The 16500-nt window shown below is 43.4% G+C and overlaps 2 protein-coding genes across 3 annotated transcripts in view; one reads left to right on the top strand and one right to left on the bottom strand.

The window, feature by feature from the left end:
- Positions 1-2039: 2039 nt before the first annotated feature.
- On the bottom strand, positions 2040-9681 carry inip (ints3 and nabp interacting protein). The gene is made up of 5 exons (XM_061980932.2): positions 9585-9681; positions 9303-9499; positions 7292-7388; positions 2392-2479; positions 2040-2313 (listed from the first exon to the last, which is right to left on the bottom strand). Exons 2-5 carry the CDS (start codon positions 9325-9327, stop codon positions 2215-2217), a joined length of 309 nt encoding a protein of 102 aa, XP_061836916.1. The 5' UTR covers positions 9328-9499; positions 9585-9681; the 3' UTR covers positions 2040-2214.
- Positions 9679-16500, top strand: part of snx30 (sorting nexin family member 30) — a 21776-nt gene continuing 14954 nt past the window's right edge. For both annotated transcript variants that reach the window (XM_061980931.2, XM_072915382.1), the window contains exons 1-4: positions 9679-10013; positions 12205-12420; positions 15829-15939; positions 16017-16175. In XM_061980931.2, the coding sequence (XP_061836915.2) occupies positions 9855-10013; positions 12205-12420; positions 15829-15939; positions 16017-16175 (645 nt within the window). In that variant the 5' untranslated portion in view covers positions 9679-9854. The remainder of the gene's footprint in view (positions 10014-12204; positions 12421-15828; positions 15940-16016; positions 16176-16500) is intronic.

The raw sequence follows: 16500 nt of genomic DNA, 5'->3' as shown, positions 1-16500 counted from the left end.
ACTCCTCTGTTTTCTTCACACTGCTGTGGGCGGGGCACAAAGCCATGTCACCGGTGTGGGATGCGTGCAGACTACCGAGCAGGGAATCTTCCAGATCATCAGTACAGTTCTTGAAGTGGACTGGGTTCTGTTACACGTCACTAAGGAGATGTTTTCATAAATATAATTATTTTTTTTTAATTGATATTTTTGCATTGTTGTTGTGTTGAGTAAAATGATATAGTTTCTTCACAATAAGGCAGCCCTGGTTGTACAAGACATACTTGTTATTCTCAAACTATCACCAAACTACATCAAGTCCTTCAAAACATGAGGCCCTTCCCATACATTTGGGACATTTGTTTTAAATACAGAAAAAGCTTATTTTATCATCATAGTACATCTTTAGGCACTATTAGCTTGCATGCATGAGAAGTATGAATGAAACATTATTCATCTTTTTAGTTGTTGTATATTCCAAGAGTTTCACTTTGTGCTTTACATCCAATTGTGTGTTTATTTACCATGACAACACATGAATCTATCTCGTTGACAAAGCTCAGTTTTCCATTTTGGTTCTTTTTGGATTTACATCTCAAAAGTGTCAAAGGCAGCATGTGTGATGGTATGGGGGTGTATTAGTGGCCAAGACATGGGTAACTCACACATCTGTGAAGGCACCATTAATGCTGAAAGGTACATACAGCTTTTGGAGCAACATATGTTGCCATCGTTATCATGGACGCCCCTGCTTATTTCAGCAAGACAATGCTAAGCCATGTGTTACAACAGCGTGGCTTGATAGTAAAAGACTGCGGGTACTAGACTGGCCTGCCTGTAGTCCAGACATTAAAAATGTGTGAAGGCTAAAATATGAGAAGGGAGACTGTTGAACAACTTAAGCTGTACATCAACAAGAATGGGAAAGAATTCCACTTCTAAAATGTCTCTCCTCAGTTCCCGAACCTTTACTGAGTGTTGTTAAAAGGAAAGGCCATGTAACACAGTGGTGAAAATGCCTTTTTTGCAATGTGTTGCTGCCATTAAATACTAAGTTCATGATTATTTGCAAAAAATATAAGTTGAAAGGATTTGCAAATCATTGTATTCTGTTTTTATTTACCATTTACACAACGTGACACCTTCACTGCTTTTGGGGTTTCTACTTAATCATTTAAAAAAAAGTTGACCACCAATTGTGATTGTAAACCTTCTTTTATTTATATCTATCCACCCATTTTCTACTGCTTGTCCCTCTTGGGGTCGCGGGGGTGCTGGAGCCTATCCCAGCTGCATTCGGGGAGATGGCAGTGTACACCCTGGACAAGTCACCACCTCATCAACACAGATAGACAACATTCACACACTAGGGACCATTTAGTGTTGCCAATCAGCCCATCCCCATCATTTAGGAAGAAAGTACAGTTACTACAATGCACAACCAAGTTTGCGACTATCACATTTTTTTAAAGCATAATTTATGTATTTTTGGCCTACATTACCCTTTTTAAAGCATGAAAATGGCTAAATGAACTGTAAGTATTAATATTGCAGCACACGAGATGAGAGCAAAGACATCAGTATCAGGTCCACTGATTGGGTGACAACTTCACTATATTGGGTGGAAAGTGAGGGCTCTCATAATAGTATCAAACATATTTAGAAGACTTTTGTACCAGCTATGAAAATATTCCATTTATGTTGAATCATTCCTTCTCCTCGAAAATGAATTGAGTACAGTCAGGCCTGAAGCAGGTTTTACTGTAGTTGAGGACAACCTGAACGCCAACTGCTGGCATCTTATGGCCAAAAGGAGCAGTGCTTTCTTTGATCAAATGCTTTGCTGCAAAATGATTTTCTCTGGTATAGAAGAAATACCATCAGGCATATCGGTTTTATCCAAAAACGTATCATTACAAACGTAATAACACTGATAAGTAATAATTACCCAAACATTATTACAGAGCTCGTTTTGTATCAGCTGTAATTAGGGGACCTAATGTAGTGTCCTGTGAGTTCTTCTAAAGGCTCCGAAATAAACAGTACGCTTTAAGATAAACTGATGAAAAAAAACATCAAATTGAATATTAGAATTTTATTACCTAGACAGCATTCCAAACAATTCAATGTGTAGAAAATAATGAGCCCTATGTTTGGTAGTGATGGCATGGAAGACTGGTGTACAGTCTTGGTATGTTGTATGTGGTCACATGATAAGAAACCTGGGAGTGTGCGTCACGACTCAGGGTCCAGGCGTGGAATCACAGGGAGGATGAGGTTACCGAATGAGGAGTCCTGAGTGATGAAGAAGCCTGACGAGTGTGCGTGTGCATGCTGCAAGGAAAGAGCGCACACTAGTTTCACCTGTGTCTTAGTTGATGGATTATGGCGTCATTAAAGAAGGTGCATCACCTGCAGGGCTGCTTTCTGCTGGACAACAATGTGCTGCTGCTCTGCACTGTCCCGGAACTCCTTCATGCTGGGCCGAGAAATCGGGCTGCTGTAAGATGAATATGAGGACAAACAGAGCAGGGGCTCTTAGATGAGAAATGACAATCAATCACTTTTAAATGACATTTCTGAGGGTGTACATTAGGTCAATAATTATCTTAAAGGATTCACCTCCTCACAAAAGAAGCCGTGGTCATTTTAACTTCCTGACCTAAGGACTGTTCTACATACTCTTGCCATGTTTAAATCAAGAAGGTTCCAATGTTTTGAGGCTAATTTTTTTTGTCCAACAACATTGAATCGTTCTATGATTTTATTATCCGTGGTTGAAGTGTTCTTGGTAACCTCAAATGTCACAGCTTTTAAAGGAAAACAAATACTGCGTTGAGGTTTACTCCTCTTAAAGCAGAGTTCAAGTACACGCTCGATGGCACATACTCGGTGTCAAATGTATTCATTCATTATTAGCAATAATAGTAATAATTAATCGGATCTGAACCCGAGTGGTGTTTTGTTATTGGACTTTTGTGCCCGTCACAGATTGTCAATAACAAACACCATGTTCAAACATAAGGGTGTCCATATGTGCACTTGGCACCAGGACACCCTACTAGGCCGCAGTTCCATGATCGACTTTGTAGTTGCGTCATCGGATTTGCGGTCTCATGTTTTGGACACTCGGGTGAAGAGAGGGGCGGAGCTTTCTACCGATCACCACCTGGTGGTGAGTTGGCTGCGATGGTGGGGGAGGATGCCGGACAGACCTGGCAGGCCCAAACGCATTGTGAGGGTTTGCTGGGAACGCCTGACAGAGTCTCCTGTCAGAGAGAGTTTCAATTCCCACCTCCGGAAGAACTTTGAACATGTCACGAAGGAGGCACTGGACATTGAGTCCGAGTGGACCATGTTCCGTGCCTCTATTGTCGAGGCGGCCGATTGGAGCTGTGGCCGCAAGGTGGTTGGTGCCTGTCGTGGCGGTAATCCTAGAACCCGCTGGTGCAGCGGTAAGGGATGCCGTCAAGCTGAAGAAAGAGTCCTATCGGGCTCTTTTGGCTCATAGGACTCCGGAGGCAGCAGACAGGTACCGACAGGCCAAGCGATGTGCGGCTTCAGCGGTCGCGGAGGCAAAAACTCGGACATGGGAGGAGTTCGAGGAAGCCATGGAAAACGACTTCCGGACGGCTTCGAAGCGATTCTGGACCACCATCCGCCGCCTCAGGAAGGGGAAGCAGTGCAATGTCAACACCGTGTATGGTGAGGATGGTGTTCTGCTGACCTCGACTGCGGATGTTGTGGATCGGTGGAGGGAATACTTCGAAGACCTCCTCAATCCTACCAGCACGTCTTCCTATGAGGAAGCAGGGCCTGGGGAATCTGTGGTGGGCTCTCCTATTTCTGGGGCTGAGGTTGCCGAGGTAGTTAAAAAGCTCCTCGGTGGCAAGCCCCCGGGGTTGGATGAGATCCGCCCGGAGTTCCTTAAGGCTCTGGATGTTGTGGGGCTGTCTTGGTTGACAAGACTCTGCAACATTGCGTGGACATCGGGGGCGGTACCTCTGGATTGGCAGACCGGGGTGGTGGTTCCTCTCTTTAGGAAGGGGAACCGGAGGGTGTGTTCCAACTATCGTGGGATCACACTCCTCAGCCTTCCTGGTAAGGTCTATTCAGGTGTACTGGAGAGGAGGCTACGCCGGATAGTCGAACCTCAGATTCAGGAAGAACAGTGTGGTTTTCGTCCTGGTCGTGGAACTGTGGACCAGCTCTATACTCTCGGCAGGGTCCTTGAGGGTGCATGGGAGTTTGCTCAACCAGTCTACATGTGCTTTGTGGACTTGGAGAAGGCATTCGACCGTGTACCCCAGGAAGTCCTGTGGGGAGTGCTCAGAGAGTATGGGGTAACGGACTGTCTTATTGTGGCGGTTCGCTCCCTGTATGATCAGTGTCAGAGCTTGGTCCGCATTGCCGGCAGTAAGTCGGACACGTTTCCAGTGAGGGTTGGACTCCGCCAGGGCTGCCCTTTGTCACCGATTCTGTTCATAACCTTTATGGACAGAATTTCTAGGCGCAGTCAGGGCGTTGAGGGTATCTGGTTTGGTGGCTGCAGGATTAGGTCTCTGCTTTTTGCAGATGATGTGGTCCTGATGGCTTCATCTGGCCAGGATCTTCAGCTCTCACTGGATCGGTTCGCAGCCGAGTGTGAAGCGACTGGGATGGGAATCAGCACCTCCAAGTCCGAGTCCATGGTTCTCGCCCGGAAAAGGGTGGAGTGCCATCTCCAGGTTGGGGAGGCGATCTTGCCCCAAGTGGAGGAGTTCAAGTACCTCGGAGTCTTGTTCACGAGTGAGGGAAGAGTGGATCGTGAGATCGACAGGCTGATCGGTGCGGCGTCTTCAGTAATGCGGACGCTGCATCGATCCGTTGTGGTGAGGAAGGCAAAAGTTCTCGATTTACCGGTCGATCTACGTTCCCATCCTCACCTATGGTCATGAGCCTTGGGTCATGACCGAAAGGACAAGATCACGGGTACAAGCGGCCGGAATGAGTTTCCTCCGCCGGGTGGCGGGTCTCTCCCTTAGAGATAGGGTGAGAAGCTCTGTCATCCGGGAGGAGCTCAAAGTAAAGTTGCTGCTCCTCCACATGGAGAGGAGCCAGATGAGGTGGTTCGGGCATCTGGTCAGGATGCCACCCGAACGCCTCCCTAGGGAGGTGTTTCGGGCACGTCCGACCGGTAGGAGGCCACGGGGAAGACCCAGGACACGTTGGGAAGACTATGTCTCCCGGCTGGCCTGGGAACGCCTCGGGATCCCCCGGGAGGAGCTGGACAAAGTGGCTGGGAAGAGGGAAGTCTGGGCTTCCGTGCTTAGGCTGCTGCCCTTGCGACCCGACCTCGGATAAGCGGAAGAAGATGGATGGATGAATGGAGTAATAATTAATCAGACTGTAGGTAAGGTTGTATTTTTGCCTCATTCCTGTGAGGAGAAAGAATCTCTTTCTGACTTATCAGGTTGGTAGTACATTCTTCACACATTTGTCACTTGAAGTGAGGAAAAAACTAACCCAGACCTACTTTTTTTTTTTTATAGAGGTTTATTTGAAATAGTTATATAATATATATATATAATAATTATACTGTCATTATAAAAAGAAACCCCACCAATGGCTTCCTTATTGTCTGCTGTCTGCCTTGACTTCCATCATTGCAGACATGTTCTGTGTATGCTTGAAGTGTTTGTTCAACTTAACCCTTCACTTATGTTCCAACACATTTATGCCTGCATGTTAAGAGCATTTGTGAACTGTTGACAGTAGAGATATTATCGGCCGATATATGCTTTCAAATGTAATATCGGACAGTATCGGTATCAAAAAGTAAAACGAATTACTTTTTAAAACGCCCCTGTACGGAGCGGTACATATCCGGTAAAACACGGACGTAGGGCATACTTGCCAACCCTTCCGATTTTCCCGGGAGACTCCCGAATTTCAGTGCCCCTCCCGAAATTCTCCCGGGGCAACCATTCTCCCAAATTTCACCCGGACAACAATAATGGGGGCGTGCCTTAAAGGCACTGCCTTTAGCGTCCCCTACAACCTGTCGTCAGGTCCATACAAACAGCGTGCCTGCCCAGTCACATAATATATGCGGCTTTTACACACATATAAGTGAATGCAAGGCATACTTGATCAATAACCATACAGGTCACACTGAGGGTGGCCGTATAAACAACTTTAACATTGTTACAAATATGCGCCACACTGTGAACCCACACCAAACAAGAATGACAAACACATTTCGGGAGAACATCCGCACCGTAACACAACATAAACACAACAGAACAAATACCCACAACCCCTTGCAGCACTAACTCTTCCGGGACACTACAATATACACCCCCCCCCTGCAAAAAAAGCCATTATCGGACATCTCTAGTTGACAGCGATGTATAGCGCAATTTTTTGTTGGTGAATGAGAGTATGAGAAATTATCAGCACACTTATACGTCTCTATCATGTAAATGCTGCCTATTTGCTAGGTCAACATTGCAAAGGAAATGATGTTCTTAATAACACTACCATGGATTTATAGAGGTTAAATAAATATATAAGTACAAACTAGGATGTGAGCACTCGGGTGTGTTGCTAAATGTTTGTATACTACATTACCCAGAAGGCTTAGAGCACTGTAGTCAGAAGTAGGTCTGAGCTACGCAACGTGGATTGACCTAAATGTGCGGGCATAATTCACAGAGATTGGTTGAATTGCGACATTGCATATTTCTGGAGGGACAGGTTAATGGACACTGTGATACTCAACTACCTGGTTAGTGTGACTTTAATGGACACTGTGATACTCAGCTACCTGGTTAGTGTGACTTTAATGGACACTGTGATACTCAGCTACCTGGTTAGTGTGACTTTAATGGACACTGTGATACTCAGCTACCTGGTTAGTGTGACTTTAATGGACACTGTGATACTCAGCTACCTGGTTAGTGTGACTTTAATGGACACTGTGATACTCAGCTACCTGGTTAGTGTGACTTTAATGCACACTGTGATACTCAGCTACTTGGTTAGTGTGACTTTAATGGACACTGTGATACTCCGCTACCTGGTTAGTGTGACTTTAATGGACACTGTGATACTCAGCTACCTGGTTAGTGTGACTTTAATGGACACTGTGATACTCAGCTACCTGGTTAGTGTGACTTTAATGGACACTGTGATACTCAGCTACCTGGTTAGTGTGACTTTAATGGACATTGTGATACTCAGCTACCTGGTTAGTGTGACTTTAATGGACATTGTGATACTCAGCTACCTGGTTAGTGTGACTTTAATGGACATTGTGATACTCAGCTACCTGGCTCCTGGAGTGGTCATGGACGGATTCTGCATCAAGCGTTTTCTCTCTTTCTCCAGCTCAGCCAGGATTTGTACTCGGGCCTTATTCTGGAAGACTGCAGTTAGTAAAAGAACATAATTACTAGTACAGTGGTATTTAATACACATGCAACTCTGAATACACCCATAAGCAGATTGTGTATGTACGAGGGTGAGCTGAGAAGCTCATAGGCTGACTACAATGCTCCAATTTGACCATGTGTGGGGTTTTTTCCCGGACATTGTTGTCCACACACTTCTATTGGTGTGGCAGCCCTTTAAAAAGCAGATATGACCTCATCATCGCTTCGATAAGGCTTCCCAGGCAAATATGTATTCTAAAGTCATGAAAACGGACACTAAAATGTAGACTAATCCATCATGTTAACACAATTAAGCCATCTTTTGCACAGTTGATAAAAATGAAGCATCGTACCTTAATGCTGCACATGTCAGCATGAATGTCTTTGGAGGGCTAACTCCTTTTTCTGCAGATCCTGGAATTTAATAACCTGACTCTCGCCAGATCCTTGTAGTTCACTAAGCTCCACACAAGGATCTGGGCTCGAGGGCAACGCAAACTCCTTCCAGATAGCAACAAATAATGAACTAATCAGGATCGCCGGGCGTGATTTCATAGATGTGACGTAACGCTTAAGCGACTGTTTGATTCAAACAACAATGGCGCCACGCAGCGAGGAGTCGTGTGCTGACATTGATTCTGCTATTGCAACTGTTTTGTCTAATCTATCAAATATTCATTATTTACAAGATTAACAGAGAACGGTTTTGAAGGCATTTATTAACTTTTCGCTCTGTCGTTATCCAATATGTCGGCTGTTCTGTTTTGTATTTCCCAGCATGGCTCTCATCAGCGTCACGGCTTGATGTCCATGTGAGTGTTTGAAGTAGCACCTCATTCAAGATAATGGACAAGTGCTTTGTCCAATCACATACAAGGATTGTTTTTCCTATTGAGAAGTCCCACATCCTTGTGTGGAGCTCAGCCAACTACAAGGATCTGGCCAGAGTCAGGTTAGCAATTTGATCCACTTTTACCGAATGTCTACATAACTGCTTTTTTCAAAGTGAAGGACTATTTATCCATTGTGGATTCTTATGAAAAGAAACCATGCAGATAATATCAGGTACGGAATGCATAGCAATGTTTACTGCTCTGGCAACATCAACTCTTCTTAGTCTCTGAACTTTTTAGCCCACCCTGGTCATCTAGACCAGGGGTTCTTAACCTTTTTGACTACAGGGGGCCCACTCAAATATTACACTGCATTAATAATCTTACTCTTCATATTTATCATATTCAATAATTATATCTAACCTACTTAGTTTAACAGGGTAAACCTTGCCAAATGATATGACACCATGTTTTAATCACAAAGATTATTATCAAGGCTTAGGTCAGGCTGACACTAATCAAATATTATGCACAAGAAGTAACTAATTAAAACTGATTATGCAGTGCTAAAATAATTACATTCCAAATAACATGTATGTTTCTAAAATATACTGTCAGCAAAATATAAGTGCAAATAAAAATACAGCTTTCACTCCTTTAGTCATAATTTGTGCGCTTATGAAACTTATCGCTTTAGCTCTAGACTTCTTCTGTTTGTCTGATATTCTGATTACTGCCACGAGTGGTGGAAAAGTGTATTACAACTGCAGCCATACGGACCACAGCTGACAAAAACATGTTTCTGACGTCACTCCAGGGGGCGCTCGCGGCACAACAATGTGTTGGGCCCAGCCCTGTGGTTAACTAACAGTTGTACAACCAAACAAATTGATGTAATATCATAAATACATACAAGAGCACAATCTCCATAACATTACGCAGAATTTTGGTGTCAGCTTAGAATGGTATTGAGTTGATTAGTTTAAAGAGCAAAAGAGTGAAATAGTGAGGGTTAGTTCGGCAGGCTTGATAACGACAAAGCACAAGAAGACGCTGCCGTGGGGAGTAACTTTACCTGGTCCTGGAGGATTAGCGGTCATATCGACGAGGGAAAAGACAGATTAAGTGTCGATAATAAAGTAAGTCTTTGCTTTATTTGCCTGCAACGTGTCGCCTACCCACGTGTCTGCTTTCTTGTGTCCTCGCGCGGTGATTCTCTCGGGCGCCGTACTAAGGTGTCCGTGCGGATGCCTGATTACAAATATGACAAACCTTCAAATTCAAAAACATAAAATACATACTGTTATCAAACACATTGTGATACTACAAACTCCATTTAACGGGAGAAAATACGTACGTTATTCAAAGTAATTGTGCGCGTCTCGTTGTCACAGACAGTCACAGTGTTTACTTCCGGTCTCTCAGCGTTTAACTTCCGCAGCTGCGCAGTAGAGCTGTGCTGACTACCAGAGCAAATAGCGGCTCCAAGCTGCAGGAAGACAAACGGAGCCGAGGAGCCGAGGAGCGGAGGAGCCGAGGGGCGGACAAACAACAAACAGTCGCGGTCAACTTGGCCTCCGCTTCCAGCCAAGACCCAGCCGAGACCCCGGGCCCCGCCTGCCGCACCATGAGTGTCGGCGCCCCGCGAGGCCTGGCCAGCTCGGGGCAGAAGCACCTCGCAGACATTGTCCACCCGCTGTCCGCCGCTGAGGAGCCTCTGTCCCCGGGGCCACATGGCAGCGTCACCCCGGGGCCGGATGGCAGCGTCGCCCCTGGGGGCCACAAGGTAGGCTCCACGTCGCTGGGCAGAAGTGAGGGAAAAGAGCAGTGATGGTGCTTTCATTCATTCATGTTTACTAACCTGTTGGTGCTAAATGCCTATTTCAAACTGAACCATTTCGAAATACAAATATCATTGTGATAGCAAGGGTTGTTATTATTAATATCATTGTGATAGCAAGGGTTGTTATTATTAATATCATTGTGATAGCAAGGGTTGTTATTATTAATATTATTAATATCATTGTGATAGCAAGGGTTGTTATTATTAATATCATTGTGATAGCAAGGGTTGTTGTTATTAATATCATTGTGATAGCAAGGGTTGTTATTATTATTAATATCATTGTAATAGCAAGGGTTGTTATTATTATTATTATTATTATTAATATCAATGTGATAGCCAGGGTTATTATTTAAACAACTCGGTGTATCATGTATGTGTGGGATAGTTTGACAAAAAAAAGTGGTAGTGCTTTTTGCTCGAAGTGCACAAAAGATCGATTCAAATCCGTATCGTGATTGTTATTCATCTCGATTCTAAGTCAATTCATCATTTTCAATAATTCATTAATTGAATAAATATCAATCCATGTTCTATCGCTTGTCCCTTTAGGAGTTGCAGGGAACGTTAATAAGTTGAAGGTGTTTAATGTTTAACACAAATAGATTCCTTTCTTTCATGAAGACAAGAATATTCTGATGACTTGCATTGGCTAGAATCAGACAAGATTCACAGTAGTGCAGATAACTTCCACATTTTTGAATGGTGGACGGAAAAAAAGGCCTCCTGTCTGTCCAATACCACATGAAAGTGGTTGCATTTTAGCTTCCTCTTTGTCCAGCTTCCATGTTTGTTTTTATACACTTCGTAAAAAAAATCAATTCACAGCAAACTCCGTAGCTTGCTGGCTTGTTCTTATTGTGTTAGTGCAAGCAGGATGGAGCAGTACTTTTATTGTGAAGACACGAACTGTGCGGTCGGTCTTTAGGGTTTTGACAGCAGGTACGGCGCAAGAGTCTGTTGTAATAAAAAGTGTTTCTCGCCTTCCTGCCGGTCGTTTTTTCTTAACAATGATCTGGCAGCAGCCAGCATCATCTCACTAGACCCTCGGGTGCCATGAATGTCACTCAAGTAACAAAAGGGACGTCCTAGTGAAGATTGATGATCGCTCATTTTTAGGTCTATTTTTTTTTAATGCCTGGCTGGAGATGGCAAGCTAATGCTAATTAAGATCAGCTGTTTCACTGTGGCATTTTCTACGCCAACTAATGGCAAGGGTGCTTGTAACTCAAATGTTTGCTTCCAACTTAAAGCATAACAATTAGCCAAGAAACAGCTCTTCTCTTAAACACTCTTAAGTTGAGGTACCACACAATGCTGTTTTTTGCTCTTTGGATAATTAGGAAATGGAGTCAAATACCTGGTTTGCCATAGCTAGTTGCTAACCTTCTGGGTGACACTCGTGGCCAGAAAATGTGCAACAAATGTAATTCCAATGAGGCAGCACTAAAATGACAGCAACACGTCTGCCAGATTTTCTTTTTAAAGAAACAAATACATTTCTGGACTTTCTCAATGTGTTATTTTCTGTGAGTGAGTGGCCTGGCTGTTCATCCCTGTGATACAATGATGCAAGCCACTGCAATTACGTGGGCTGTGATTACAAGTTTAGGGTTTTGTGCTGCAGTGTAAAAGGGAAAAAACACTCTGAACCCGAGGGAGGAGGAAAGGAGGGAAGACCAAGGGATTCTCAACACTTTCTGTTGCCTTCAAAACAAACGTGGGAATAATGCAGTAAAATCTGAATTCCAGGATGCTGGTTGACCTCAAAATAATCTCTTATATTTTTTGTATTTGTCAGCGCAGCCTCCTTTTAAGTGTTGGCACTACAAAGCAAAGACTTGGGGCGTTCATTTCTTTAGTCTTTGAGTGGGAAAACTGTAAGTTGTGTTCACTTTTGCTATAATTACAGTGCAATGTTTGCTCCATGTCTCTTGCCTCAGCCATCACTCAGTTAGGGTGACTGCAGATGTTGGGTCACATGATGCATGGTGCGAGGCGAGCACATAAGCGGGACGCCAACAATAGCTTCATTCACAGCAACAAACAACTGTATCAGCATCATTCTATCACCCCTTTGTTTGCCCTTCCTCTTCTTCAGCCTTTTTAAAGATATATACATCTGTCTTCTCAGGAGGCAGAGCTGTCCAATGGCACGCCAGTGGACACGCCGAGTCCGGCCTCCGCGTCCTCACTGTTCAACAGGCTGCAGCTGGACGACGACCTGGAATCCGACCCACGAGACCACTACGTTTCCACCGAAACCCGTGATCTGTTTGTCACGGTGGACGAGCCAAAGAAGCACGTCTCTACCATGGAGACCTACATCACCTACAGAGTGTCCACAATGGTCTGTTGTTTACTTCTGTCATGGTGACATGGTCAAGCCCTAGGAACTGCTTATGTTCGGCCAACCTACCAATCATTCATTTTTTCTTTAAGAAATGGAATTCCTATATTTCAGTCACAGCAGGCTTGTGCAAAACTCCCAAAGTAGTTGAGAATGTCTCTCAAATTCCAAGTTTTCACTGGAAATTGAATTGAGGTTGCAAACAGGAGTTAGATTTGCAATTCCAATTTGAAATGAGGGAAGTAAAATTCAAATTCAATGAAATTCCAATTGATAATGTTGGTGAATGCCAGAATGATGCTTTACAGTATAAGAATTATAATGGATTAGATTTTATAGAGCACTTTTCTAAAAACTTAAAACGCTTCACAGAGAACTGGGAAGCCATCATTCATTCACTCCACATGTATGGTGGTAAGCTACACAGCTGCCCTGGGGTAGACTGACTAAAGCAAGGCTGCCAGTTTCCGACAACCACCTACATCCGCTGACATTCATACACCAGTGTGAGGGTGGGTGTCTTGCCCAAAGACACAACCAGGAACCCTCAAGTTGCTGGCATCTGAGCCACACCACCTGATAGTATATTCCATATAAGAATGTAACGATAATCAATATTAATTATAAACCAGGGTAAAACTCCTTGTATTACCCTTTCTAAATTTAAATTATCGTAAAACTGTGAATTTTTATAAACTCACGGACCGGTCATACTGTTTATTTACCGGAGAAGCAAGCTATCGCTGGCTAGCTAACTTAAATGCTAAGATGAATACAAGAGACATTAGCATCTTTCCTCATGAAGAAAAGTCATACCCCAATCTAAACTTAGACACACATTGCTGTCCGAGCAACTAATATATTCAATTGTGCACATAGAGGGATGGATCTACATGATACTGTTTGTGACATGGACAGGAGGTGTCTACAACAGGAAATGGACGTGACATCACAAACTGAACGTGAAACGCTGTTTTTTATTTGTTATCATTAATAAACACCTTCACAAATGAAGACGGAAAAGATCAACTTATTTAAACACTCAAAAATAATATGGCTCTGAAGAAGCCAGAACAATATTTAATGTTTATTCTGCCTAGAAAGTACGTTGCGTGTCTATTTATATTAACATTTAAAAAAGAAAACTTGGTTAAAAGAAATAAATGTGCGTGTAAGTACTTTTTGAGCACATTCAACAATATGATAAGTGTAATCATTTTAATTATAATACAATACGTTCATATCATTAACTCCAAATATGACTGTTTTACATATTTCATTTAAATATTATGATTAGGTGGCGACTTGTCCAGGGTGTACCCCGCCTTCCGCCCGATTGTAGCTGAGATAGGCTCCAGCGCCCCCCGCAACCCCGAAGGGAATAAGCGGTAGAAAATGGATGGATGGATGGATTATGAAAGTCATAGTCACAGAACACATTTATTACAGAAAATGTTTTTAATGGACAATTAGAGGGGCAGCACGGTGGTAGAGGGGTTAGTGCGTCTGCCTCACAATACGAAGGTCCTGAGTAGTCGTGAGTTCAATCCTGGCCTCGGGATCTTTCTGTGTGGAGTTTGCATGTTCTCCCCGTGACTGCGTGGGTTCCCTCCGGCTTCCTCCCACCTCCAAAGACATGCACCTGGGGATAGGCCCCTCCCACCTCCAAAGACATGCACCTGGGGATAGGCCCCTCCCACCTCCAAAGACATGCACCTGGGGATAGGCCCCTCCCACCTCCAAAGACATGCACCTGGGGATAGGTTGATTGGCAACACTAAATGGTCCCTAGTGTGTGAATGTGAGTGTGAATGTTGTCTGTCTATCTGTGTTGGCCCTGCGATGAGGTGGCGACTTGTCCAGGGTGAACCCCACCTTCCGCCCGATTGTAGCTGAGATAGGCTCCAGCGACCCCGAAGGGAGTAAGCGGTAGAAAATGGATGGATGGATGGAATTAAAGGGGCTGTGGGCAACATTTACGTGGAAGCTAAAAGGGCGTTAACGTTTCAATGTATTTAAAGCATTTATATCCTTGTGGCTTGTGCAGCCCTTTGAGACACTCGTGATTAATCTCAGTTATTAGGCGCTATTTAGACAGTTATTAGGAGTTCACTGCTGATGCTGAGCACAATTTAACACCCTAAATTATATTTTAAACAGTCTTTTTTTATTAAGTGTTAAAGAACAGTTACCTTGACCGTTACTTATTTTACAAAAATATTATTAAAAATATATTTTATAGGAAACAATGTCTATAAAGTCTTCTCCCTAATTAATATCTTAGTTCTCTCTACCATGAAATAAAGCCATACTTCTAGAACAGTAATCTGTCCCAGAGGTCAAATACAGTAGCAGGCTGTCAGTTATTGACAAATGATGACATCATCCTGTGGTAATAAACTCAAGTCATTCTCTCGGCTGAAGAAACACATTCATTCCATTTTGGGCACAGCTTCTTCTTTCAATCCCTCCTATGAAAAATGATTCAATGGTAAATTCAATAGCTTCTATTTACCAGCTTGATCGCCTCGCCTCCTTTACAGTAGGCCCAGGCCTGTTGGCGTCATGGCGACCGTTGCTATGTGACTAGGGTGTTGAGGGTGAAAGGCTTTAAACAAACATCCCAGGCAAATATGAAGACATAGTGTTCATTAAGTGAGACTTTTTAACACTGCTCTACTTGCACAAGTGCACTGTGGACTCCAGTTGATATACATAGGATGTGAACACACCCTAGTTAATAATGTACTATATAGGATGTAAACACACCCTGGTTAATAATGTACTATATAGGATGTGAACACACCCTGGTTAATAATGTACTATATAGGATGTAAACACACCCTGGTTAATAATGTACTATATAGGATGTAAACACACCCTAGTTAATAATGTACTATATAGGATGTGAACACACCCTGGTTAATAATGTACTGTAGAGGATGTGAACACACCATGGTTAATAATGTACTATATAGGATGTGAACACACCCTAGTTAATAATGTACTATATAGGATGTAAACACACCCTGGTTAATAATGTACTATATAGGATGTAAACACACCCTGGTTTATAATGTACTATATAGGATGTGAACACACCATGGTTAATAATGTACTATGTAGGATGTGAACACACCCTGGTTAATAATTTTCCTATTTAGGATGTGAACACACCTTAGTTAATAATGTACTATATAAGATGTGAACACACCCTAGTTAGTGGCTAATGGTGCAACGTGTGTATTTTAAGTGGCTAATGGTGCAACATGTGTATTTTAAGTGGCTAATGGTGCAACATGTGTATTTTAAGTGGCTAATGGTGCAACATGTGTCTTTTAAGTGGCTAATGGTGCAACATGTGTATTTTAAGTGGCTAATGGTGCAACATGTGTCTTTTTCCTCAAGACGACACGGATGGAGTTTGACCTTCCCGATTACTGCGTGCGGCGACGGTATCAAGACTTCGACTGGCTGAGGATGAAGCTGGAGGACAGCCAGCCCACCCACCTCATCCCCGTAGGTGACCTCATCCCCAGCGTTCTCCTGGCTGACATATAAAAGCATCATTTATCCTTCCTCTCCTCCTCTTCCAGCCTTTGCCAGAGAAGTTTGTGATGAAGGGCGTGGTGGATCGTTTTTCGGAAGAGTTTGTGGAAACGCGCATGAAAGCGCTGGATAAGTTCCTCAAACGGGTTGCAGACCACCCGGTCCTCTCCTTCAATCCACATCTTAACGCTTTCTTGTCTGCCAAGGTGAGGCCACCGCCATCCATTTTCCTTCAAGAAAAACTCTTTAGTGGACGTCAGCTGCAGCCATAAATCAGTCTGCTGCTGATGCAGTAAAAAAAAGAGAAGTAGTAAGGATGCAAATCTCAAATACTTTCCCAGCACAAGTAGACAAACGACCTCTCTCAAGGCTATAAAGTGGTCGTCTATCAAAACTGTCCCAGATAATCTTCCCTTTTCTTCTCACATGCAATTTGGTCCCGTGGCTCTTGGTCACATTGCAAAGTCCCGATTGGATCATCCCTCCTGGATCACAGTGTTAGGAAATCAAATGAATGGACTCTCTCATCTC

This window comes from Nerophis lumbriciformis, linkage group LG20 (genome assembly GCF_033978685.3).
Source record: "Nerophis lumbriciformis linkage group LG20, RoL_Nlum_v2.1, whole genome shotgun sequence".
Lineage (NCBI taxonomy): Eukaryota > Metazoa > Chordata > Actinopteri > Syngnathiformes > Syngnathidae > Nerophis > Nerophis lumbriciformis.
Note: the sequence above shows the minus strand (reverse complement) of the source record. Positions and strands in the feature narration are given on the sequence as shown.

What these genes read in the sequence shown, in the direction of transcription:
- inip (XM_061980932.2), bottom strand. Translation starts at nt 9,327, where the DNA reads ATGACCGCTAATCCTCCAGGACCAG. An exon ending in ATGACCACTCCAGGAGCCAG is followed by an intron (nt 2,480 to 7,291) that starts GTAGCTGAGTAT and finishes TTCATCTTACAG; the next exon opens with CAGCCCGATTTCTCGGCCCA. An exon ending in AGCAGAAAGCAGCCCTGCAG is followed by an intron (nt 2,314 to 2,391) that starts GTGATGCACCTT and finishes CTTTCCTTGCAG; the next exon opens with CATGCACACGCACACTCGTC.